The sequence below is a fragment of the Nyctereutes procyonoides genome, unplaced genomic scaffold, assembly GCF_905146905.1.
Source record: "Nyctereutes procyonoides isolate TBG_1078 unplaced genomic scaffold, NYPRO_anot_genome, whole genome shotgun sequence".
Lineage (NCBI taxonomy): Eukaryota > Metazoa > Chordata > Mammalia > Carnivora > Canidae > Nyctereutes > Nyctereutes procyonoides.
The window spans coordinates 35,920,656-35,943,399 of NW_026575120.1; the positions used below are offsets into that span (position 1 = coordinate 35,920,656).

The window sequence follows — 22,744 nt, forward strand, 5'->3', positions numbered from 1 at the left end:
GTGAGGTAGAGGAAGTACAGGGAATACAAGAGCCAGGGGTAAAGGGGAAAACTCAGTTCCTGTTTATTTACAAAAATATATGTATGTATATGTATATATATTAAACCCTTCCCAGGTCCCCCCCACAATTGCCTTTTCACTTCCACCCCTACCTCCCTTTTTAAAACAAAGGCTCCCGGGCCCAGAGGTGAGTTCCTCAGGGAAGGGTGGGCAGGAGCAGCACCAAAGGCCTACGTAAGTAGGCTGAGGGGAGGGCCATGGGGAGTGACCATGGCCCCCGTCTTTGCCCCTCTGCCCCCACGACAACAGGATGGGCGGGGGAGGGGCTCAGTCCTTGAATCCCTGAATACTGCAAAGAATGCGCTTCTGGTGTCCTGGCAGCGTGATCCCCATCTGGGCCAGGTCCCTGTGGGCAACGAAAGGGGATTGTTGAGTGTGGGCCTAACCCCCCCGCAGGTCTCCGTGCCCAGCACCCCCCCCCCAGGTCCTCACTCGGCCGTCAGCTCCAGCACACACTCCATGGTGTCCAGCCCCGCTGAGCGGAAGTGCAGAATGTAGCGTTTCATGCGTATGGACTCCAGCCACTCGGGGACGCTTCGATAGGGGATCCCGTCGGAGCCACTGAGGCTGGGCAGGCGAAGCGTCACCCTGCGGGACACCGGGTACCCCGGTCACATGGGAGGGAGATGCGGGGGCTGTCCTCTGCCTTCCAGCTCCAGCTTCCCTGACATCGGGGCTCAGCCTCTGAGCATCTGCGGCCGGCGTTCAAGTTGGGTGTCTGAGCACAGAGATTATCTGGACTTTGTGGATTAGCCTGGCCATTGTCTGTGAACTCATTTCCTGGCCTGATTCCTGGTGTGTTCACAGCAATGGGCGGGCTGACAGTCCTGCTGCTTTGAAAGACCCAGGGGGGTGGCAGCCCTGGAAGGCCCGAACACAAGCGTGCGACCGGCCCACCTCCCACCGGAGTGGCCAGTTCCGGCTGACTGACTGGGGACTGACTCCCAAGCGTCAACTCTCCCAGCCCAGAGGAAGGACCCAGGAGACAGGGGAGCTGAGGCCTCGGAAGCTGGGCATGGCCCTACCCTTGTCTGGGTGGCCCCTGTGAATTCTGGGAGCAGCCACCGCTTGCCACCTCCAAGCCCGGCTGTTATTCTTGCCCTCCGACACCCACGAGACAATGAGTGTTCCTGTGCTCAAGCCAGCCAGAGCCAAAACCATTAGCAAAGTAAATCTGCTGGGGGAAAAATTTTCAACATTCCAGAAAGATTAGCACATGCAGTCTCCAGTATACGAGGGAGTCCTGCTCCAAAAGATAGTTGCAAAAGTTGGAACTTGGAGCACATTTTCTCCCAGAAACAAGGTTATATATGGTGGTTTGATACCGAGGCCAGCATGCCAGGGCTGGTTTACTGGACTGAGCATTCAAAGTCCAGCCATGCCCACCCCCCCTCCCCCTCCTCAGCCCTGCCACCAGTTCATTCTCCACATTCTGGCAATGTTTCTGGCAAAACACGATTCTGAGCGAGTCCCTCCAATTTCAAAATCGGTCAATAGTGCCCCATGCTCAGGATAAAGTCCAAACTTCTCAGCAGAGCTGGTCCTCCACCTGTCCAGCTTCACCTCTGGCCACTGTCCCTAAACAACACTGCTGCCATCCCGCACTAAGCCCGCCCTCAGCGCCCCAACCCATGCCTGCCGTGTGCTCTGGGAGACCCCACAAGGCTGCCCCTCCCAGTAATGACATGCCTCCCACTGGCACCTGCTGGTTGCTCTGTCTTCCCCACCCTAGTGACCGAGCTCCCCGGAGGAGATACCAGGTCGTAAGCACTGCCTATCGCTTTCCATCCTCTGTGTGCTCGCTTCCTGTCTCGTACCGGACAAGGACGGGATGGTGTGTCCTCCCTCAGGGTAGACTGTCCCGCAAGGGCTCAGACTCCTCCTGCCTCAGCAGCACGCTGCGCTCTGGCCAGAGCTCATGACTGCAGCTGAATGCTCCTCTCCCACACCTGCCCTCCGAAACCCTGTGCCCTCTCCAGTGTGGTTACCTGGGATCAAAGTTAGCAATGGTCCGCAGCGAGTGGGGGTTGGCAAGCAACTGGTCCAGATGTGCCTTCAGCTGGTGGAAGGAGGGCCGACGGGCCCGGTCATAGGCCCAGCAGTTCTTCATGAGTTCATAGAGAGGGGCAGGGCAGTCCACGGGAGGCGGCAGCCGGTACCCATCCTCAATGCTCTTCATTACCTGCCGTGGGTGGGGGGCGGGGAGGGTGGAGCGGCCTTGAGGTTGGAGGCTCACCTTCCCTGGGAGCCCCTGAGAAATCTCCGTTCACACAAGATCACTGCAATAGAGCCTCTACTCACCCCTGAGAGTAATGACGAGAACAGGGAATGAGGCAAAGGACAGGAACAAGAGTGCGGAAAAACTGGGTCAGGAAGAAGGAATAGGATATTTGCAGACGAGAGCCATGGGAGGCTTTTGGGAGGAGCCGAGGAGTGAGGGGTGACATGGGAAGAGCACCCCAGGCTTACCTCCTGATTGCTCATCTCCCCATAGGGCTTGTCTCCAAAACTCAGCACCTCCCACATCACAATCCCAAAGCTCCACACATCGCTGGCTGTGGTGAAGGTGCGGTGGGCAATGGCTTCAGGGGCGGTCCAACGGATGGGGATCTTTCCTCCCTAACAGGGCACGTAGGACAGAAAGGTGATGTGTTTCAGGGCATTGGGGGGAGGGGGGCGGCGCACACAACAAAACACCTGTGCAAAGGCATGAGTATCGTGTCCACAAGAGCACGTGTGACTACATGTACGACACATAATCGCGTGTGTGTGCGCGTGCACGTTATGACGACACGGCTCTAACCTGGGTTTCATAGGTGCCATCGAAGTTGTCCAGGAGGCGGGTCAGGCCGAAGTCAGACACCTTGCAGCACAGGTTCTGACTCACTAAGATGTTCCTGGCCGCGAGGTCCCGGTGGACGTAATTGTGGTCACTGAGGTAGTTCATGCCAGATGCAATGCCCTGCAGCATGGCCACCAGCTGCCCAGGGACCAGCTGGTCCTCTCGCTCCTGCAGCAGGGTGAGAGGGCAAGTCAGGGAATGGGCAGGGCCTCCTTCCCAAACCAGGAGCCAAACCCCCGGGGTCCATGGGTGCATTCCCCTTCCAGCTGGCTCTCGGCCCTCCTCACCCTCAGGAAGGCATCCAGGGCTCCATTCTCCATAAACTCCGTGATGATCATGATGGGCTTTCCTGAGACACAAAGCACATGTCAGCACGGCAGCCTGTGTCCCATCGCCACCCAGAACCAGACTTCCTGCCCCCGGCAGCATATTTCCCCTTCTCTCCCGGGGGGTCTCACACCCTCCTTTCCTCCTCTTTCTCTCCCCACGCTCTCGGGGACCGCTGCTCGTACGCTTTGTGACAACGCCTTCCAGGTGCAAAATGTGCGGGTGGTTGAACTGGCCCATGATAGTGGCCTCTCGAAGGAAGTTCCACCACTGGCCGTCTGGAGACGTGTCTTTCAAGGTCTTAATGGCCACAGTCTTGCAGTCCTGGCTAGGGATTCTCAGGGTCCCTCGATAGACTTCTCCAAACTCTCCTGGGTGGAAAGAAAACAGGCCATGGCCGGATGCCCCGGCAGGCTCCCCTAGGGGGATGGGCAGCAGCATCCTCCAGTCCCCTGGTTCTTTTCTTCTCTGGATCAGAAAAGTGGCTTGACCTTTCCGGGAAAGGGGCTCTCCTGCTGCACTTCCTGGGGAAGGAGACGGGAGTCTGGAAGAGGAGCGCAGCTCTGCAACCCATTCAGTACTGTCCCCCCAGGTGGGTACAGCTCCTGGCTAAGGGGAGCGGCTCAGTAAGCGCCCGGTGAGCGTGGCTGTGCGGTGGCCCTGGGCCGTGTTCAGCAAGGACAACTAGTCCAGGGCCAGCGCTCCAGTGACGGGGGAGGCTAACCGCTGCCTCTTCTCTTCCGCGAGCTCCTCCGGTCACAGCTCAGCTGGCTCGGCTGCACAACTGCCAATGACACTGCCAAGCTTTGTTCTCTGCTCAGATGCATTTCCTCTGGTGACCCAAGGGATCAGGGCGGCCCAAGGACACTGGGCCCCGGGTTGGGGGGGGGAATGCGGGGTGAGGGAGGCTTTGAATCTCTCCCACATTTCGGAGCCGTCTGAGAATAGCCTGAGCCTGGGCACAGCGACCCTTCTGTTGACAAACATGACATGTTTGGGCTGTTAATCAGAAACTCCATAACCACAGAAGCAGATTGTGTAGGAAGCAGGGGCTGCTCGAGGACACCCGATAAGGGGGTTACAACTTGACCACAGCGATTCAAGCAGGATACAGGGTAGAGCAGAGAGGGACTCGTCTAGGAGCCCTTGGGGCAGCTGAGAGACCAGCTGGTGAGCAGCTCCATGCTGCCACGCAGAGGGGACCCTCAGGGCTCACCTTCCCCTATGACAGTGTCCACAATCAGCCAGCCTGGATCAAGCTCCTGGGTGAAGTCCAGGGCTCCCTGGGCGGGGTCCTCATACGCTTGGAGGTCCACATAAGGCTTCAGCCACAGCTTGTCCTCTGTGGGGAGAACAGGGAGGGCTCGGCCACAGGAGCCCCAGCATGAGGGCTCAGGAGGATTTTCTGGTGGTGGTGAGGGGAGCTGGGGCCAACAGCACTCCCCAGACTTTTCATTGTTCTGCTCTCTTAGGAGTCCCATTTTGGCTAAAGCAGGAGAAAAACCTTCCTCTGTCTATGTGCAAAGCTCCGCGTCCCTGCCCCCAGAGGCCCAGAGCTGCGGGCCAGAACCGGGGCCTGAAAGCTGTTCACGGCCTCCGGTTACCCAATCTTCCCACGGCTCACTGACCACACTTCAGATTCCTCGCCCTTCCTCCTCACCCCTGCTAGCCATACTCCTCCGATCACTCACACCTCATGCACATTCCCAGACAAGCCTCACTCCCACCCTTTCACTTGGATGAACCACTGACTCCCCCTTTCGTGGGAGACCTAATGAGGTGACCCGCAGGAAACCCACATGCCCTGGAGGACTTCTAGGGGCCTGCCAGCAATCGCTTCCTCGCTGAGACTCAGCCCACAGACCTGGCCAGCCAGGACGGGGGAGGCCGCCCCGGGCCCAGGTGTCGGAACAGAGGCAGCAAGAGCTAACAGGTAATTGCACAGAGCCTCTGGGGGGCTATCGTTACAAAGTTAATTAACCAAAGTTAATTAGGTGGCAAAACAGTAAAGCCCTAGAGACAACAGCCCCAACCCGTGCTCCCAGAGTTGGCCTGGCAAATGTGGCTTCTCTGGTTCCTTCTCCGTGGCACGTCCCAATACCGCTGCCCCCACCCCGCTCCACCACCACATATATGCACAGGTGCCCTGGGCTCACCTCGGTTCACTTCAGCGACACGGTCACGTTGCCTCTGCGGGTGTCTCCGCTGCGCTTTCCTGTGTGGGGGGGGGAGGGGACAGCTTCTTCAGAGTCCCAGGACTGGCCCAGGGCCCTCTGGCTGGGCTATTCCCACAAACGACAGGGTGGGGGTGTAGGATGGCGTGGGGGGTACGCTGGAGCTTTCGTCCTAAGGGCTGGGAGGGTTGCTGGGGCTGCGTTCTGGGATTTCTGGCCAGGCAAAGGGACCCTGGGTGGTGGCCAGGGAGGGGCAGCAGCAGCACCTTGATCGGAAGAAGAGCATCCCCATCAGCAGAGCGACACCCAGCAGCAGCCCGAAGATGATGGCCACAATCTCTCCTCCAGTCAGGCCCCTGGAAACTGTGGCACGTGGTGTGAGGAAGGCTGGAGGGCTCAGAGGCCAGAGCAATGATGGTGGCTAACGGGGCATGCCCGGGGGCAGGGCCCTCAGTGGGCCTCAGGGGGGTCCCATACCCAAGGAGATGGGGGTGTGTGAGACAGAGCCTCACACTGGGACCACTGGGGCTGCCTACTGACGAGCGCAACCCCGAGGGCTTGGGAGAGTGGACAGGACACTGGAAGGCCGCATCCAGGGTCGGGGTATCTGAGATTATGATGCGGCAGGGGCTTCGTGTGGGTCCGTGGGGGGCTCTCCGCACCCCAGGCAGCCTCTAAGTGTGCGTCTGTGCGTGTGCATACGGGAAGAAGCCAGGGTCTGAGAAGCCTCAGTGGGGTGACAGGTGCATGGGTGTGGGGTAGAACAAGGGATAACCCCTCACCTGGTGGGCTTGTCCGAAACTCATGGTCAGGGGAGAACGGGCCAGGCCCTAGAGGGGTCAACATTCGAACCCTGACAATGTACGTGGTGTCTGGCTGCAGCTCAGTCAGCAAGACCCTGGGTTCCAGAACCATCTGATGCCGTTCTTCGTCCTGTGGATGAGAGCGAACGTCAGCTGGCCTGTGCCGAGCCCAACCGGGCAGAGGCGATGGCCAGTCTTGGGATCCCATGGAGACGGGTGGGGAGCGGTCAGGACAGGGCTCCCTGTAGGCTTTTGACCTGAGAAAGCCGCACAGCTCACTTTGGTCAGTTTTCCATCCACCCCGTACCCGGGGATGCCGGGGTGTGCCCGGCGGGGACCCCAGACACGGCCCCGCAGCCCTGCCGCACCTGATTCAGCACGTGCAGCTCGTAGCTCAGGTTCACCCCGGGGCTGCGCGGCCTGGACCCTGCCCAGGTCAGTTCCAGCTGCCGCGGCTCCTTCTTCACCAGCCTCAGGGACAGGCCTGACAGGGACTCTGGGAGCCGGGAGGGATCCAGCGGGTTTGGAAACAAAGAGGAAAGAGCTTCAACAGCGTTTCGATTGCTTCCTGCCCATCCGCTTGGCCCTGGAGTCCTCAGCCCTTCTGGTTTCTTCCAGGCCCGTCCCGGCTCCTCACCTGCGTGGCCCATGCTGATGCTCAGGGAGGCGCTGGCGGGGGTGGAGGTGCCCAGCCCCGACACTCCGTTCTGGGCCTCCACGTTAAAGGTGTAGTTGGCGTAGGGTTCAAGGCCGTTGACGCGCACGGCCGGCGCCGTGAGCCCGCTGGCTCCCGGGGAAAAGCGCACACTTCCCCCGCAGGGCTGGCAGGGCCCCCCGTCCACCGCTGCTCCCCGGCACTGTGAACACCCCACGCTGTACCTCACATCCTGGCGCCCCCCCATATCCGCCGGGGGTTCCCAACGCAGCGAGAGCTGAGTCCCCAACACAGAGAAGCTCAGGTTTCGGGGAACTGAGGGGGGTCCTGTAAGGAGAAGAGCCGTCGGGAGGAGCCAGCTGTGCTCTCGCTCTGTCCAAGCTGCTGGCCCCTGCCTCCTCCCACCTCCGAAGGCCTTGCTGGGAGATTCCCACTGGGGGAAAAGGACCTTCACCTTATTTCTGCCTTCTTCTGGGGCAGGGGAGCCTAAAGTCTCTGGCACTTTTTTTTAAGATTTTATTTATTCATGAGACACACAGAGAGAGAGAGAGGCAGAGACCCAGGCAGAGGGAGAAGCAGGCTCCCTGTGGGGAGCCTGATGCAGGACTCGATCCCAGGACCCCGGGATCATGACCTGAGCCAAAGGCAGACGCTCAGCCGCTGAGCCACCCAGGTGTCCTCTAAGCATCCGACACTTTAAAGGATGCCCACTATCAGAAAAGCTCTGGAGAATTCCAACCTTAACACGGGCTGGACAAAGTCCTGCCCCGCCACCCGGGACTCACGTGTGCAGGACACCTGGGGGCCCTCCCCAGGGGCTCGGAAATGGCCGCTGTCGCAGATGCAGAGTGTGGCCCCCTCGGACTCAGCTGCGCTGTGTCCTGGGCACTTGACACAATGGGGCGCATCTGCGTCCGCCCGGTAGGAGCCGCTGGGACAGGCTGGAGAGAGAATGCAGCGGAGCCATGGATGTCCAGCCTTTACAGGCAGGCTCATCCCCACTCCCCCTCCCTCCCCCAGTCCTTTGTACCAGAAACACAGGCGCCTCCCTGGGGTGGGGGGGAAGGGGGAGCTCAGCCGCTCAGTCTAAACATCACTGAGATGGCGCAGAGGCATCCTTCCGTCCCCCAGCACCTGGAGGACCCCCCCCCCAGCATGTCCCCACCGCCTCCTCCAGTCTCCTTACCCAGGCATCCTTCACCGCTGCCGCCTTCCTCGTAGCCGGGCTCACAGTGGCACCGCCCCACGGGCACCAGCCACTCCCCGTCGGGGCTGCAGTGCATGCGGGGCGCACCTGAGGGGCTGGGGCTGACCTGGGCGTGGGGCAAGCAGGTCCCTGCCACCTCCACCAGCCCGCCAGGCCCGGGCAGAGTGTCGGGGAATCGGGCCAAGCCCTGCACGACCTCAGGACAGCGCTGGTAAAAGACCCTTACGGACACCAGGGCCACACAGGCACCCGGGTTGTGGAAAGCGAGGTAGAGGCCTCGGCGGGTCAGGCGCCCCAAGGAGCAGCGCTCCACGTTCAGTTTCACAGCGCCAGACGCGAGGTCCCGGATGGTGAAGCTCTGGTCTGCAGCCACAGTAGTTACCTGGGAAAAGGGGGGGCGGGGGGTGGAGGTGGAATGGCACGTCATGCTTCATGCCCACGGAACAGAAAAAAACGATTGTTTGCTTGATACCTTAGAGTTTCTGCAACCATAAACCAAGGGCTTATTACGTGTGAGCTACTGAGCTAAGCGTCCTGTGCGTGTTACGCTGTTTGGGTCCAGTGAGGTGGGACGATGGCCAGCCCCACTTTACAGATAGGGAAACTAAGGCTAGGAGTAGGACAGGTTCAAGACCTTGTACGACGTGGTGTGGCTGGAATCCGGGCAGTGAGATGCTACAGCCCATATAATTTCCACTATTCGAAGGTGTTCCCAACCTCTGAGCCAGTGAGGTGATCAGTTATAAAGTGCGTCATGGTTAATTTATTACTAATAACAAACTTTACAACGTCTTCCCTTCGGGAAAAAAAAAAAAAAGATGAGAGCACATCCTATAAATAACATGCTCCTTACACCTCTGCATTCCGGTACGTTTCCTTGAGTCGGAAAGAAACGGATGGCATTAGGGAGAGAGCCCGCAGCCTGCAGAGAACGGTCTCCCTGCGCACCTCCGGGTGGACCCCTGGGGTGTGTCGCACACCAGCACCCTGCAGGCTGATAGGGAAAGTCCAAATACCTCTTCCCAGCCTCCCCCAGGGGAGGCTGTTATGTCAGTGGAGGCAAAGCCTCCGACCCAGGTGAAGGCTGGCACCGTTAGCAGCGCTACTGTAAGACCAGGTAAGCAGCCTCGGAGGGGTTCAGCGGAGCCCGAAGGCGGGACACAGTAGGAAAGACATGGTGGTTCCTGCTTATCCATGGCTGGGCTTTCGGGGTGGCAGGTGTTACCCAGTGCCGTCAGCCACAGGTGCAAGCAGGTGATCCTCCGTCTGACCTTGCATCAGCAGGTCAATAGCAGCCTGACGGGGCAACGTCGGGATTCAACGCCTGGCCGTGGGCCTCCGCTCATCTCCTCCCAAGGCATCGCATCGTCTCACGGTACCCCCAGGAGGGTGACTACAGAGCAATGACGTAGTTCGAGAGGGAGAGAGGCTACTCTGATGACTTATTGCAGCATCCTGTCATGACTGTTCTAGTTCATTACTAGTTACTCCCCTCGTACGGCGCCTGGTTTACACATGAGCGCTCAGCACGGGGATGGATGTGCAGGAAAGAACGTGGCACATCTGGGGTTCAGTACTGCCCAGGCATCCAGGGGGGTCCTGGGAGGTGGGCCGCAGCCGTGGGGGATGCTGCTCTACTCAACTCCACCTCTTCTGATGTCTAGGCCCACATTCTCATCCTTAGTTGACACCTAGACCTCTTTCTGTTTATGCCACTTTGTCTTTCTCCTTAGCTGAGCGGGGTCCTGGGAAAGAGTGAGGCGGGAACCAGTGTTAGGACCAAAATGGCACTGGAGGAGCGGGGGTGGGGGTGCGTGCGGGGGTGGGGGTAGAAGCACCTTTTGGAACAAGGGCCGTCGGAGCTGGATGCCCACGTCCTGGTCACTCTCCATGTACAGGAGGTTGAAGGTCTCCTTGCAGCCCAGAGGCCCGGCGCCGCCGGGGAAACTCTTACAGTCCCTCACGGTGAACTGCAGCTCCACGTGGACCCGAGAAGCTTCCTCCCCGCGGTAGATCCAGTTGGAGCGCAGCCAGTGGTCAGTGTCCCCGCCTGCTTGCACTGGGCAGTCCTGGTACATGTAAAGGGGCGTCCCGTTCAGGATCTGCTGCACCTCACTCCACTGTGAGAGGAGAATCGAGTCAGGCTCCAAGTCACCACCTGCCCCCCAGACTCTGGTTCGCCAGACCTCCCCGGGTTCGCGCTACTTGTCCTGCTGTCTTCCCACCATGGGCCTGAGGACAGTAAGTTAAGTGCTTAGGGTCAGGAGTTATTTGGATACAGGACGGGCAGGACAACAGCGACGCCTTCAATGAGCCCACTCCAACTTTGGAAGCACGAGCACCAATTCTTCCCCGTCTCGTGAGCAGAGTCGTGGCAAAGACAGACTTTGATGGCAAAACGCTCACTCACGAAACCTGTCTGGCTCCTTGTTCAGAGAAGAGGATAGTACATTTATATCAAGGCCCCTAAGCTCGGGGGGCAAGAACAAGCATAGAACCCTTCTGTATGGAGGGAACTCATCCCTTCTAATATCCCTCTAGTTATGGTCACTATCAAAATCAACAATGGACGGGGTTGGGTGGACTCCCAGACACCATGCAGTCCATGCCCCTTACTTACCTGTTTTTACATTAAAAGAATTTTTAGACTTATTCATAATTACGGCTAGCCTAATGGGGCAGTCACTGTTGCAAGCACTTCCCATGAGGAAACTGAGTCACAGCGCAAGGTTCAATGACTGTGCCTTATGCACTCAGTTATTAGGAGGCAAAGCTGGGACACACACCCAGGCACCCTAGGCTCTAGAGTTTAAGCTTTTTTTTTTTTTTTTTAAGATTTTATTTATTCATCAGAGTCACAGAAAAAGTCAGAGACCTAGGCAGAGGGAGAAGCAGGCTCCCTATTGGGAGTCCAACGTAGCACTCGATCCCAGGACCCAGGGATCATAACCTCAGCCAAAGGCAGACGCTCAACCACTGAGCCACCCAGGTGCCCCTAGAGTTTAAGCTCTGGATCATTATGTCTCTCTGCGCTTATTATTAAAAGTCAAAGAATAAACACATATAACGTGAAGTGAAAGTCCTTTCACCCAACTGCCCCTTCACAGGGAGCCACTCTGAACAATTTGGAATAAAGCTCACCAGACCATTTTCAGCGCCCCTAGAGAAATGTCTGAATGTTTTTCTGCGTCTGTGTTTTTAACATATTTTTTTTTTTGGACACAAGGCTATTTCATAATCTACTTTTTGTTTTTAACAAACAAAAAAAGCCTTTGAGGGGCGCCTGGGTGGCTCAGCCGGTTAAGTGTCTGTCTTCAGCTCAGGTCACGAACCCAGGGTTGTGGGATGGAGTCCTAGATCGGGGCTCCCTACTCACCAGTGTCTGCTTCTCCCTCTCCCTCTGCTCATGCCCTCATTTGCTCTTTCTGTCTCTCTCAAATGCATAATGAAAAAATCTTTAAAAATCTAAATCTAAAAAAAAAAAAAAACACCTTAAAAAGTCTTTGAAAGATGTTCACGAGAATATAAATAGATCTACCTAATTCTTTTTAGCAATCTATAACACAGTATTCCACTGTATGGATGTACTGTGAATTATTTACTCATTCCCCTATTGTTGGGCATTTAGGTAGTTTCCAGTCCTACTGTTGTTTATTTTTTTTTATTTTTTTTCTACTGTTGTTTAAAGTCTACACGCACAGATTTCTTTTTTTTTAATATTTTATTTATTTATTCATGAGAGACACAGAGAGAGAGAGAGAGGGAGAGGCAGTGACACAGGCAGAGGGAGAAGCAGGCTTCATGCAGGGAGCCTGACGTGGGACTCAATTCCGGGTCTCCAGGATCAGGCCCTGGGCTGAAGGCGGCGCTAAACCGCTGAGCTACCCGGCTGCCCTACATGTACAGATTTCTAAAAGATTTCTGTAGAACTGCTATATCAAAGGGTAAATACTATAAATTTTATAAGAAGATAGTGTCAGATTGGCCTCCAAAAAGGATTTATCAATTTACGGTTTCACCAACAATGCATGAGGCCTCATTTTTTGAAAACCTGGATATTAACGATCTCTTTACTTTTGGCCTATCTTATGGACAAAACACAGCTTCTTGCCATTTTAATTAACATTTTTTATTTTGAGAAGGAGGTTGTGTGTTTCTATTTTGTTCACCGGCTATTTCTATTTTTATGTAATTACGTTTGCAAACTTTACCTGATTTTCTGTTCTTATCTTTGGAATATTCATTTCGATGAGATTTTTTTTTTTTTTACATTATAGGTGTTCATTGTTTGCTTGAAATATGTTTCAAATGTTTTCTTCCCATCATGCCACTTAATTTGCTAATGATGTCTTTGATGTTGGTACCTTTAAAAATCTCACATCACAACATCTATCTTCTCTCCCTCTATGAATTCTGGGTTGTGTATTTCACTTGGGAAGCTCTCCCATCCCAAACTCATAAAGATCTATATTCTCTCCTAACATTTTTGTAGGTTTGGCTCTTAGGTTCAGATTTTTAATCTCCCTAGAATTTATTTATTTATTTTTTGTCTATAGCATGAAGTGGAGATGTGACTTTACATCCTTCTTAACTCGTTGTCTTCTTCTTTCTCAAATTATGGACATCCAGCTGTCAATCTACTGTCCAGTCTATATTTTGCACATTGATTTGCAATTCCAGTGTTAATCACATACCAAAACCTCACTCATGTGGGTTTTCTATTCTGTTCCATTGACCTGGGTATTCTTGTGCAATGCCAGGTTTTAATTACAGTTGAGTACAGGTATTGTCCGTTCTGATAATCTGGTAGGGCAAGTGTTCCATTTCATTCTTTCTCAAAAAAAAAAACAACTTCTCAGACATTCTTACATATTCTTTCTGCCAGATAAATATAAGAAAGGAGCTCTCAAATTCTATAAAATACCCCCTTGATATTTTGGTTGCAACTCCCTTAGCTTATAGAGGAGTCTGAGGTCTTTAGAATGTCTCCTTTTCCAAGGGCTTTCATTGCTACTCTCAGATCTGGGAAAAGGCAAGAGAAAGAACGATTAACTAAGGATTGGGGTGGGGATCCCTGGGTGGCTCAGCAGTCAGCCCAGGGCATAATCCTGGAGTCCCCGGATTGAGTCCCACATCAGGCTCCCTGAATGGAGCCTGCTTCTCCCTCTGCCCCTCTCTCTCTCTGTCTCATGAATAAATAAATAAAATCTAAAAAAACAAAAACTAAGGATTGGGTGGCATGGGGCAATAACACCTGAGGTACATATTTTCGCTCTATGTTAGGCAGTTCAAAGATTGGGCAAGGGTTGTCCAGGCCATGAAGGCACCCAGGGCCTGTTCTTAAGAGGAAGCTATGATGGGGAAGCCAAGTGGAAGGCATGGGGTGGAGGTCAGGTGGAAAGGTAGTAGGTGGATAATGTGCAGCTCATTAGCTAGATTGCCGTGGCTGCAGCTGGAGCCCGGAGCAGATGTTCCCAGCTGTAACTTGCCTCTCCCAGTTCCCGCAGTGACAGATGGGAGAACCAGCTGCCCAGGATCAGCAGCAAGAATCCTTTCACTTACCACTCCGGCTGCTGGCTGCTACATGGGTGCATTCTGGGGAGTCTGAATCTGAGTGTGTTTGTGTGTGTTGAAAAGATAAGGAGGGGACAAGATAGACATGGGCAGCATGTAACTGCTGCTGTCTTCTTGCCTCCTGCTGCAAAGCTGCGAAAGGGGCCTTGCTTCCACTCGGGCCCAATTAGGGAAGTTATTTGGGTCGGGGTGGCTGGGGCACACCGGGGGTGGAGGCCTGTGGGAGCCAGCGAATGGACCTGCGGCCCTCGCTGTGGAGTGATTAGCTGCTTTACGAGACGGGGCGCCTATTACGGCTGGCCTAACCCAGGATTTTCCAAGCAGCCCCTCCTGTAGGATACAGCATGGTTTAGTCTATTAATTCTAATTATAGGCCACTCTGTGGGAGAACTTAGAGCCGGGACCCTAGGACCCAGAGGGAAAGAAAGCAAGTGACCCCGATCCCAGAAATAGAGATTGCAGTTCCCACTGGACTAGGAAGGGGAAAGGGGTCCAGGACCAGAGGGGAAAGGAGGGCCTGAGGCCAGCCTCTCGTGGGTCTGTGGCCGGCTCTGCTGAGTGGCAGAAAGGTGCTCTCTGGGACTCACAGGCGCCTACCTCCGCTCACTAGGTCTTAAGAACACCCAGGGTGGGAAGGGACTCGGAGCAGGTTCAGACAGCTGGACGTACCGTACCGTGTGCCTGGGCTGGGGAGGATGGAGAAGGTGCCAGGGGCTCAGGGACCTCTAGTTGGGGAGGCAAACACCCTTCGAAGGGTTTGATGAAAACGTTGGCTCTCGTCTCCATGTGTGTATACACAACTTACATTACACTTTTATGGGGCTCCCTGACCCTCTGAAGCCTATCTGTGCAACTCTATTGGGACAGAGGGACCTCAGTGTGAGGACACATCTGGTGTTTTGGTTCTCAGCCCTCAACCACCCCAAGGATGGTTCATCCTCTCCCTGGAGGATGTGGGTTCATCTCCCCCCAAGTCCTCCTAAGTATTCAGCCCTCTTTCACAGGGGCAGGGAGGGAAGGAGCCAGGCATTGAGGCGTTCTTCATGGGGTGAAGCCTGACCCCCCCACATTGTCCCATTCTGGAGGCTCTGACTCACCTCCCCTCCCCCTCCCTGAGGAGGAGACACTTCCAGTTTTTCCAGCTCTTTTCTCGGTTCCTCCACCCACCTCTCCGCCCATTTCCCACTGGCCTGCAGCTTTGAGCCTTCCCTCCCCTGACACTTACCCCATCCTCCGGGGGGTCCAGCAGCCAGCCCAGCTCGCCCTGTGCTGTGCTCGTGTCCATCAGAGTGACTGCACGAGGGAGAAGAGGGGCCTGTCACCTCTGGGGGAAGAGGCCCCACACGTGTGACCCACATTCCCCCCCCCACCCCGTGGGCCCCCAGCCCCAAGCCTCCCACATCCTGTGTGACTTCCGAGGTTTAGCCCAGGAAGGAGGAGTGAAGAGCTCTGGGGATTAGTCTGTCTTCCTCCAGAGCGTGAAAGGAGGACGGCAGCGCCGGGCAAGGGTTGGAGGGCTGGATCTTTGACCAAAGTCAAGGCAGGAAGTGTTGGGCAGAGCAGCCCCACACAGGACTTGCACCCTGTCACTCGGCAGGGGCTGGTCAACCTGGGGCATCCAGGCATCAGCCCAATGCGAAGGGTGGATGGGCAAGAGAGGACCTCAGCCCCTGGGGGTCATAAGTGGGTAGGGTGTGGGCAGGGGACCCTAGACGGGTGGGTGCGGAGGTTCCCTTCTACTGCCAAAGGGCCTGCTCAGCCTGTGGCTGGGGTGTGCAGTGAGGGTACAAGGCACAGCTCTGGGTCTTGGAAGTAGGGCCACGGAAGGGTGCGCAAAAGCCTTCACAGGCAAGGCTTGACCTGTACATCTGGGAGCTCCTGCACCCGAGTTCTGATCCATCCCCCAGCGGCAGGTCCCTGTGTCCTCGGGCCCAGGATGGCTTAAGGCCTCTTCGCACCCCTGCCCTCTGGGTTGGGCCCGGGAGGCCGAGCCTGGCTGGGAATGAGGGATCCCCACGATGCTGGGGTGGGGGTCTGGGCGCTGCTTCCTCGTAGCGGTCAGGGGCTCCCTCCCCCCTCCCCCCAGGTGCAAACTGTTACGGGGCGCCTGAGCCGGGAGAGCAGGGTCTGGGGGTCGAAGACCAGAGGCTGGTCCGGGCCAGGCGGTCGCCGGGCGGCGGGGCGCACCGGGGCGCACCGGGGCGCACCGGGGCGCTGGCGGGGCGCTGGCGGGGCGCGGGGAGGCCCGGGCGCGGGGGCGGGCGCGGGGGCGGGGGTCGGTACCTTCCTCGGCGCGCGCCCCCGGGGGCAGCGGGGCGCGGAGCAGCAGCAGCAGCCCGAGCCCCAGGGGCCAGCGCCGCTCCATGGCGCCGGCCGGGACCTGGGACCTCGGCCCCCGGCTGGGTCAGGTCGCGAGGGCTGCGCGAGCGGGGCGGGGGCGGGGGCGGGGGCGGGGCCAGCGCCGGGGGCGGGGCCAGCGCCGGGGGCGGGGCCCGGCCTCACCTGGCTCACCTTCTTAAAGGGACAGTGGCGCAGTAAGGAAACTCGCCAGACAGGTAGTGGTAAACTTCAAACGCCGGAGGCCTGGGGACCGGAACGGGACTGCGGGCGCCGCCTAGTGAGTGGGATGAGGAACTGACTCACCCGCTTCGAATTCGAATTCTAATCCTGAACCCAACCCAGTCTTGATGCAGCCTTTAACCTAATTCGACCTCCGACCTGAACTGCATCTCTCCGCCCCTTAAAGGTCTTCGCGAGGGGGGACAGACCCCCGGGAAGGCAGGGCTGCGAGCTGCAGAAGGGGAGGCTCGGAGGGGGGCTCCCGGACGGACGGACGGACGGACGGGGGGGGGGGGTTGGGGGCCAGCCCAGCCCGCGGGGCACATAAGGGGGCGACCCTGTGGCTGGGTTATCGGCGGTGGCGGAGATTGGGAAAGGCGAGGGCCTGAGGCGGGGAGCCTCAAGGTGCGCTCTGGGACAGGTGAATGGACCAGTTTGACTGCTGGGGCACAGGATTTGCCTTAGGAGCAGGGCGGACAGGCAGGCGTGGCCAGAGCAGACGAGGTCTTGGTAAACACGTTTCCGTGCACCTGACAGAGCAAAGGAGAGGACCCCGCCAGGGTTCTGAGCGCAAGTGTGAGGAGGGCGCAGGTCCAGCCTGCTCCAGCTCCGTCCAGTTGGAGACAACCCACGCCCCTCCCATGCTCTGCCTTCCGTGGTATTTTAGCAACTGTTCATTCACTTTCTACTCTGCACACATCAAGCTCTGAGAGCATGGGCCAAGAGTAAGACAGTCCCTGCCCTATACAAGCTGTGGGTCGCAGCAGTGCCGAGGACTAGGGCGGAAAGCTAAGAATGAGGACAGGTGGAGACCCCAGCTGAGGTGTCAGGTGTGTGTGTGTGTGGGGGGGGTGACAGTGGCTCAAAGGGGAGTGATGCATCCGGTGAGGAAGGTGGAGGCTGCCCTCCCGGGGCCTCTCCTTCCTATACCCCTTCCTGGCTCCCTCTCATTGGGGTGAATGATTCATGGTCTTTGTATCCTACAAACTGTGGTTCAGTGACCGTGGAGAAAGGCAGGTGGCGCATTACAGGTGCTTACTGTATTTTCGAAAATTAATACTTCTCAGGCTTTCTGCTTTTCTATACAGATACGTGAAAGGAGGAAATGGCTTATCATTCCCCGATCCAGACTACCCTCGTTGGCATCACTAAATGTAATCCATGTCCGTTGGTGGGAAAATTCACATTGAACAGAAAAGAAACCAAATGGAAAGTAGACTCCTCCCTCCAGGTCCTCTCCCCAGAGTTAACTGCCACCAATTGTGTCTTGAGGTTCTCCCAGAGTTTTTTTCCCTAAGCACACACAGGAGCCTGCTGTGAGAATGTATACAGAGGGGCCATCGGATACGCTGTGTTCTGCACCAGGGGCCTTCTTTCTAATGGTAAGTACTTTGGGAAGGAGGCGGAGGCTCCTGCAGGCCCACTGGGGTCAGAGCTTTGTGATTTCAGCAGGGAGGAATGGGCGAAGGGTGCACAGCCAACAGAAGGGGGGAAATGGAGCAAGCTTTGGACAATTGCTGCTAGGAAATAAGCCAGACTGTGGTGAGGTAATGCATGTGTTCCTTGCTGTAGTTTGTTAAAGTTACAAGACCCTTGGGACTGAAGGGGGTGGGGTGGGGGCTGCTCCATGCAGTGAGAGGTGGTGTGGAGAGGGCTGGAAAGGAACCTGGCTTTTGTTTTAAGATTGCTTGCTTCTCTGTCCAGGGTCTGGAAGTGATGCAGAAGGGGAACGAAAGCCCACCTTCTACCTCCATTCCGGATGGTCCCCGTTTGACAATTCCTCATTCCATTTGTGGGGGACAAGGCACGACTTTGATTTTGGCCTCAGCCCTTGCCTAGCGGTGCTGCTTTTGCCAAGCTACTTACACTCTCTGGACCTTAGCTTCCTTAGATTCGGGTGATCTCGGGAGGCTGGTTCCAGGAAAGATGGCAGGATTTGGAGTCAGAAGACACAGGCCAGCTCTAATTCTGTATCTCTGTCTCCTTAGCTATAACCGGGGGATTCCTCCAACCCACCTCAAGAGGTAGATGTGATGCTCAAAAGAGGAGAAAGTATTCCGCTTTTGTGCTAGGAGATTGTTGGAGGTGTGGCTTGCCGAGGTTCTCCTGCAGGCCTCTCAGGGCACATCTGGAGTGGAACAATCTCAGTGACTAAGGCATCAACGTTTTTTTTTTTTTTCTTTTAAAAGCAACTTTATTGAGGGATAATTTGCATAAAGTGAATTGCACTCCCTCTAAGTGTACAGTTCAATGGATTCTGAAAAAGGCGTACACCCTCAGAGCCGCTGCCTCAGTCAAGATCCAGAAGGCTTTCATCATCCAGAAACGGTCCCTCATGCCCTTTGCAGTCAAGCCCACCTCAGCCCCAGGCTTCCTTCAGCGTCGATAGGTGTTCCTCCTGGGGCCAGAACTTCCTGTAGTCTTGAATCTCGCTTTATCCTTTCAGTATGACGCCCCTGAGGTCCACGCATGTTCTGGGCGTCAGCAGTTTGCTCCTTCTGGTTGTTGACCGGTATTCCCTGTGTGGATGCCCTAAGGCCTCATTTAACAACACAAAAATCAAACCTGAAAGTCTTCCTCTACTCTGTTTCCCCAGCACTAGAGGCCCCTTAGCTGACGAGGCTTCCCAGAGGGATACCTGTTTTCCCTCTTAGGTGGAGAGAATGAACCCAAGTTGTCTGGACCAGTTCTCATTCTGTAGTCAAGAAGCAAGGAAAGCCTGTGCATCCCTACAACTTCAGACTTCCTGGGTTCTGGCTGGATCCTGCAGTCTGGACCTTAACACCATTCTGCTTGTGTTGTCCCATCCCCTGCCTGTCCCGATTCCCCCTCCCCCAAAGAGCCCCACCTGGCTATTTGCTGATCTGGGACTGGGTAAAATTTCACCCAGCCTAGATCAAGGCCTTGTTATGTCCATAAGGTTCTGATTGAAACACAGCCCAATCAGCAGGGTAACCCAGTAAGCTGCCAGCAACCCTGTGAGAGCGTCAGTGCAAATTGGTTTATCAGATGAGTATCAGGTCCTTAGCAAGGGCCTGTGTGGATGGGACCGAACAGCTTTGTTTTGGCTGCTTTGGGCTGGCCTGCACTTGTAGGCAGCACAAGCCAGAAGACTGCGTGGGCAGTGGGAAGCGAAAGAACAGCTCTCTCTGAATGCATTCGGGTGAATTCCGTACATCTTTGATCACAAGGCTAATTTGGTCCTTCCCTTTCCTTCTCCGCTGGGCTCTTACCTATCTGTTCTCTGATCCTGATTTACCATCAGGCAACAGGGGTGGGGATGATCATAGTTCCCATTTATTACTGCACCTACGCATGCTGCCAGGGCACTTCACATACATCATTTCATTTACTTCTCACACCAACCCTTTGAAGAAGGTATTATTAGTTCTATTTTATAGATGGAAAAACCTGAGGCACAGGGAATTTAAGTTACTTGTTCAAAGTCACTCAGTTGCAGAATCAGGATTTGAACCCAGGTCTGTCGGACTCTGGGGCCTAGGGCCCCTACTTGAGGTTCCGGAAGCAAAAGAAGTAGGCGACACCTAAATTTTGCTTTCCTACCTCCTTACCTCTGTCTCCACTGGCTTAAAACAGCACGGATTAGATGTGCCTGTTTTTGAGCTTTAGAAAATGGAATCATGTGATACGCATTCCTTCGTGTCTGAGTTCTTTCATTTGCTCTTTTGTTTGCACAATTTATTTATGTAGTTGTGTGCTAATTCATTTCCACTGATGTACGATATGCGCTTGTATAAAGAACACCTTTTTTTTTTTAAAAAAAAGATTTATTTATTTGAGAGAGAGCAAGCACGTACGTGAGGGAGAGCATGAGCGGGGTGGGGCTGGGGAGTAGAAGTAGAAGTAGACTCCCTGCTGAGCAGGGCTCCGAGGTGGAGCTGGATCCCAGGACCCTGGGATCATGACCTGAGCCAGAGGCAGGCGCCTAACCCACTGAGCCACCCAGGCACCCCATGAACACCTTATTTTTAAAGACTTCTTGACTTGTGGTTAAACATTCTACACTTGAATTGCCACACCCGGTGACTCCCATAGTTTATCTGGCTTGTCCGGGTATCTCTGAAAGAGGCTTGATCTTCCCGGAAGGTAATTCTGTTTTTAAAGGAGACTTCTTGCTAGCCCCGTGGCTCCTAAAGGGATTAAATCTACACAGAGGCAGCCTGTGAGCAATGCCTCAGTCCCACTATCCCACTCCGCCTCCCCTTGTCCTTTGTCCCTCCCTCCTTCCATGTCACTTTGTCAAGAAGAAAGCACTTGATTTGTTTAAGTAGCTGCAATTCTTCGTAGCAGAAGTTGGACTGTTCTGGGACCGAGGCAGTCTGAAGTTTTCTCTGAGATGTCGGGAACTTTCTATTAGAAAGTCCTACTCTGGGCAGCCGTGGTGGCTCAGCAGTTTAGCGCCGCCTTCGGCCCAGGGCATGATCCTAGAGACCCGAGATCCAGTCCCACGTCGGGCTCCCTGCATGGAGCCTGCTTCTCTCTCTGCCTGTGTCTCTGCCTCTCTCTCTCTGTGCCTCTCATTAACAAATAAATAAAATCTTAAAAAAAAAAAAAAAAGAAAGTCCTACACTTATCACTGAATAGCCATGTGACCTTGGGCGAATCATCTGATTCTCTTGAATCTCAGCTTCCTCAACAGCAGAATGGGGGAAATGGTGATAGGATGTTGGTCCTCAGCACCTACAACATCATAGTGTACGAGGCGGGTATAAAAATGATGAAGGATGCAAGCCGATGCTCCTGCTTCCACCATGCAATGTAAGGCTATATCTTTTTCCTTTTTGCGTCTCTCCTGTACAGGGTTATTTGCAAGATAGATTTAGAGAATCAGGGAGTAAGTCTGCTGACGGAAGGAGGAGAGACCAAGTAGTATCAGCCCCTGAATTAAAAGGGATGTTTGGTTGCAGCTCAGATCCCAAGAAGAGGCAAGAGAAGAATAAAGCAAGAGCTAAGAGAAATCACTCCTGATCTATTTAGATTACGAGGCGTTATGGGACCAAATATGACGCTAACACTTTCAGGACATATTGCAGCCCCCTGCCTGCTCTTGTTTTTCTGAAGATTCAGTTTCCCTTTGCAGTATTAAAAACCTCCCAAGCGTTTCATTTGTTTTAGAGGCAAGAAGATGGTGAAAAAGCAGTGAGCTTGCGTTGTCTTCTAGCATGGGCCCCAGAGAAGAGGAAATGCAAGATGGAAAATGGGTGTTAGCGGCCACGAGGAGATAGAGCTGTTTCTGGCACTGACGGGAGAGACAAGGCCAGGAGAGTGGGAATTCACTTGCATTCCATCCAAGTCCATATTTAGGTACAAGGTTTACCTCAATACTTACCCCCCATTAAATTTTTTTTTAATTTTAATTTATTTAATTTTATTTTAATTTTTTAAGATTTTTAAGAGAGACAGAGAGAGTGAGAGCACAAGCAAGGGGAGCAGCAGAGGGAGAAGGAGAAGCCGACTCTGCTGAGCAGGAAGACGGATGTGAGGCTCGATCCCGGGACCCTGATCTGAGCCATAGGCAGGTGCTTAACCGACTGAGCCACCCAGGCGCCCCCCATCACCCCTCATTCTTAACTGATCTCACTCCAGAGTAAAAATAAAACCAATTTGCAATCGTCCTGTCCTTTCATTGGTTTCCAGAGTGGTGACATGAAATCGCAGCGTGGTCAGTCGTGAAGGGGCTGTGACTCAGAATCCCTTACACTAATATGTGTGTGTGTCTCATGAGAAATCGCCGTGCTTCTACCTTAACCTGTTTGCTTGACTGCCTCGGAAGATAATATTGCTAACCTGAGAAGTTAATACGCTCCATTAATGCTTAGGCAGGTAGAAGGGAGGGAGAGAACAAATGTGTCTCAGTGAACTGGGACACGTCAGAAATTTAATAAGGACAAGTTGAGACAAGTGTTAAATACCAGAATCCCCCGGGAGAAGAGTGAGAGCTTGGTCCTTGTCAAAATGTTTACTGGTTAGACCACAGGAAGAGAAGAGGGAGTGGTAGACTGACTATGTTGTCAAGTCAACTTTTTGTTTAGCCAGCATGAGAGAGGGAAGGGCTGAAATAAACCATCGGCTTTGCCTTCCGGATTGGGCTAACACAATTTATTTGCAAAACTTACAATTTTATTGCTGGTCGAGCCTGGGAGTTCTGGGAAATTAAGTTCTAGAGAGGGCGGGGATGTAGATTGGCACAACCACACTTAGAGTTTTGAGCTACTAGCCCTGGGCTCCAGAGGTAATATTACCTTGTTGTCTTATAAAAGAAGTGTTTGATAAGTACGGATCTTATTAATTGGGCATAAATGTGATTCCTTTTAAATTTGGCTTTGAAGGGGTTTTTAATAAAAGGGATTCTAATCCATACTTCTCTCGAAATTCTAGGTAGTACTATTATGGATGCAAACATGCATGTTTGAACATTCAGGTACAACCACCTCTGTTAAGAAATTAATGTACACTTCTCCGACTATTTGACTATTTCCCCTAGTGTGGAAGGTACCCAGGCCACGGGTCATAAAATCTGAG

General features: G+C 54.5%; 1 protein-coding gene and 1 long non-coding RNA gene across 2 annotated transcripts; one reads left to right on the top strand and one right to left on the bottom strand.

Annotated features, from left to right (window-relative positions):
- Nucleotides 1-39: 39 nt before the first annotated feature.
- EPHA1 (EPH receptor A1) lies at nt 40-16,071 on the bottom strand. The gene is made up of 18 exons (XM_055334834.1): nt 15,926-16,071; nt 14,868-14,935; nt 9,907-10,188; nt 8,048-8,450; nt 7,647-7,802; nt 6,844-7,188; nt 6,575-6,702; nt 6,186-6,336; nt 5,670-5,766; nt 5,386-5,444; nt 4,446-4,571; nt 3,415-3,600; nt 3,190-3,251; nt 2,864-3,070; nt 2,530-2,679; nt 2,049-2,242; nt 493-648; nt 40-406 (listed from the first exon to the last, which is right to left on the bottom strand). Exons 1-18 carry the CDS (start codon nt 16,005-16,007, stop codon nt 328-330), a joined length of 2,931 nt encoding a protein of 976 aa, XP_055190809.1. The 5' UTR covers nt 16,008-16,071; the 3' UTR covers nt 40-327.
- Nucleotides 16,072-17,853: 1,782 nt separating this feature from the next.
- Nucleotides 17,854-21,757, top strand: LOC129515959 (uncharacterized). The gene is made up of 3 exons (XR_008665685.1): nt 17,854-20,980; nt 21,338-21,526; nt 21,609-21,757. It is a non-coding gene; the product is annotated as an uncharacterized LOC129515959 (long non-coding RNA).
- The last annotated feature ends 987 nt before the right edge of the window (nt 21,758-22,744 follow it).

Coding starts and splice junctions, on each gene's coding strand:
- EPHA1 (XM_055334834.1), bottom strand. CDS start 16,007: ATGGAGCGGCGCTGGCCCCTGGGGCTCGGGCTGCTGCTGCTGCTCCGC. Junction 4,572..5,385: donor TGTCGCTGAAGTGAACCGAG/GTGAGCCCAGGG, acceptor TTCTCCCCACAG/AGGACAAGCTGTGGCTGAAG. Junction 3,071..3,189: donor CCCTGGATGCCTTCCTGAGG/GTGAGGAGGGCC, acceptor ACCCTGCTGCAG/GAGCGAGAGGACCAGCTGGT.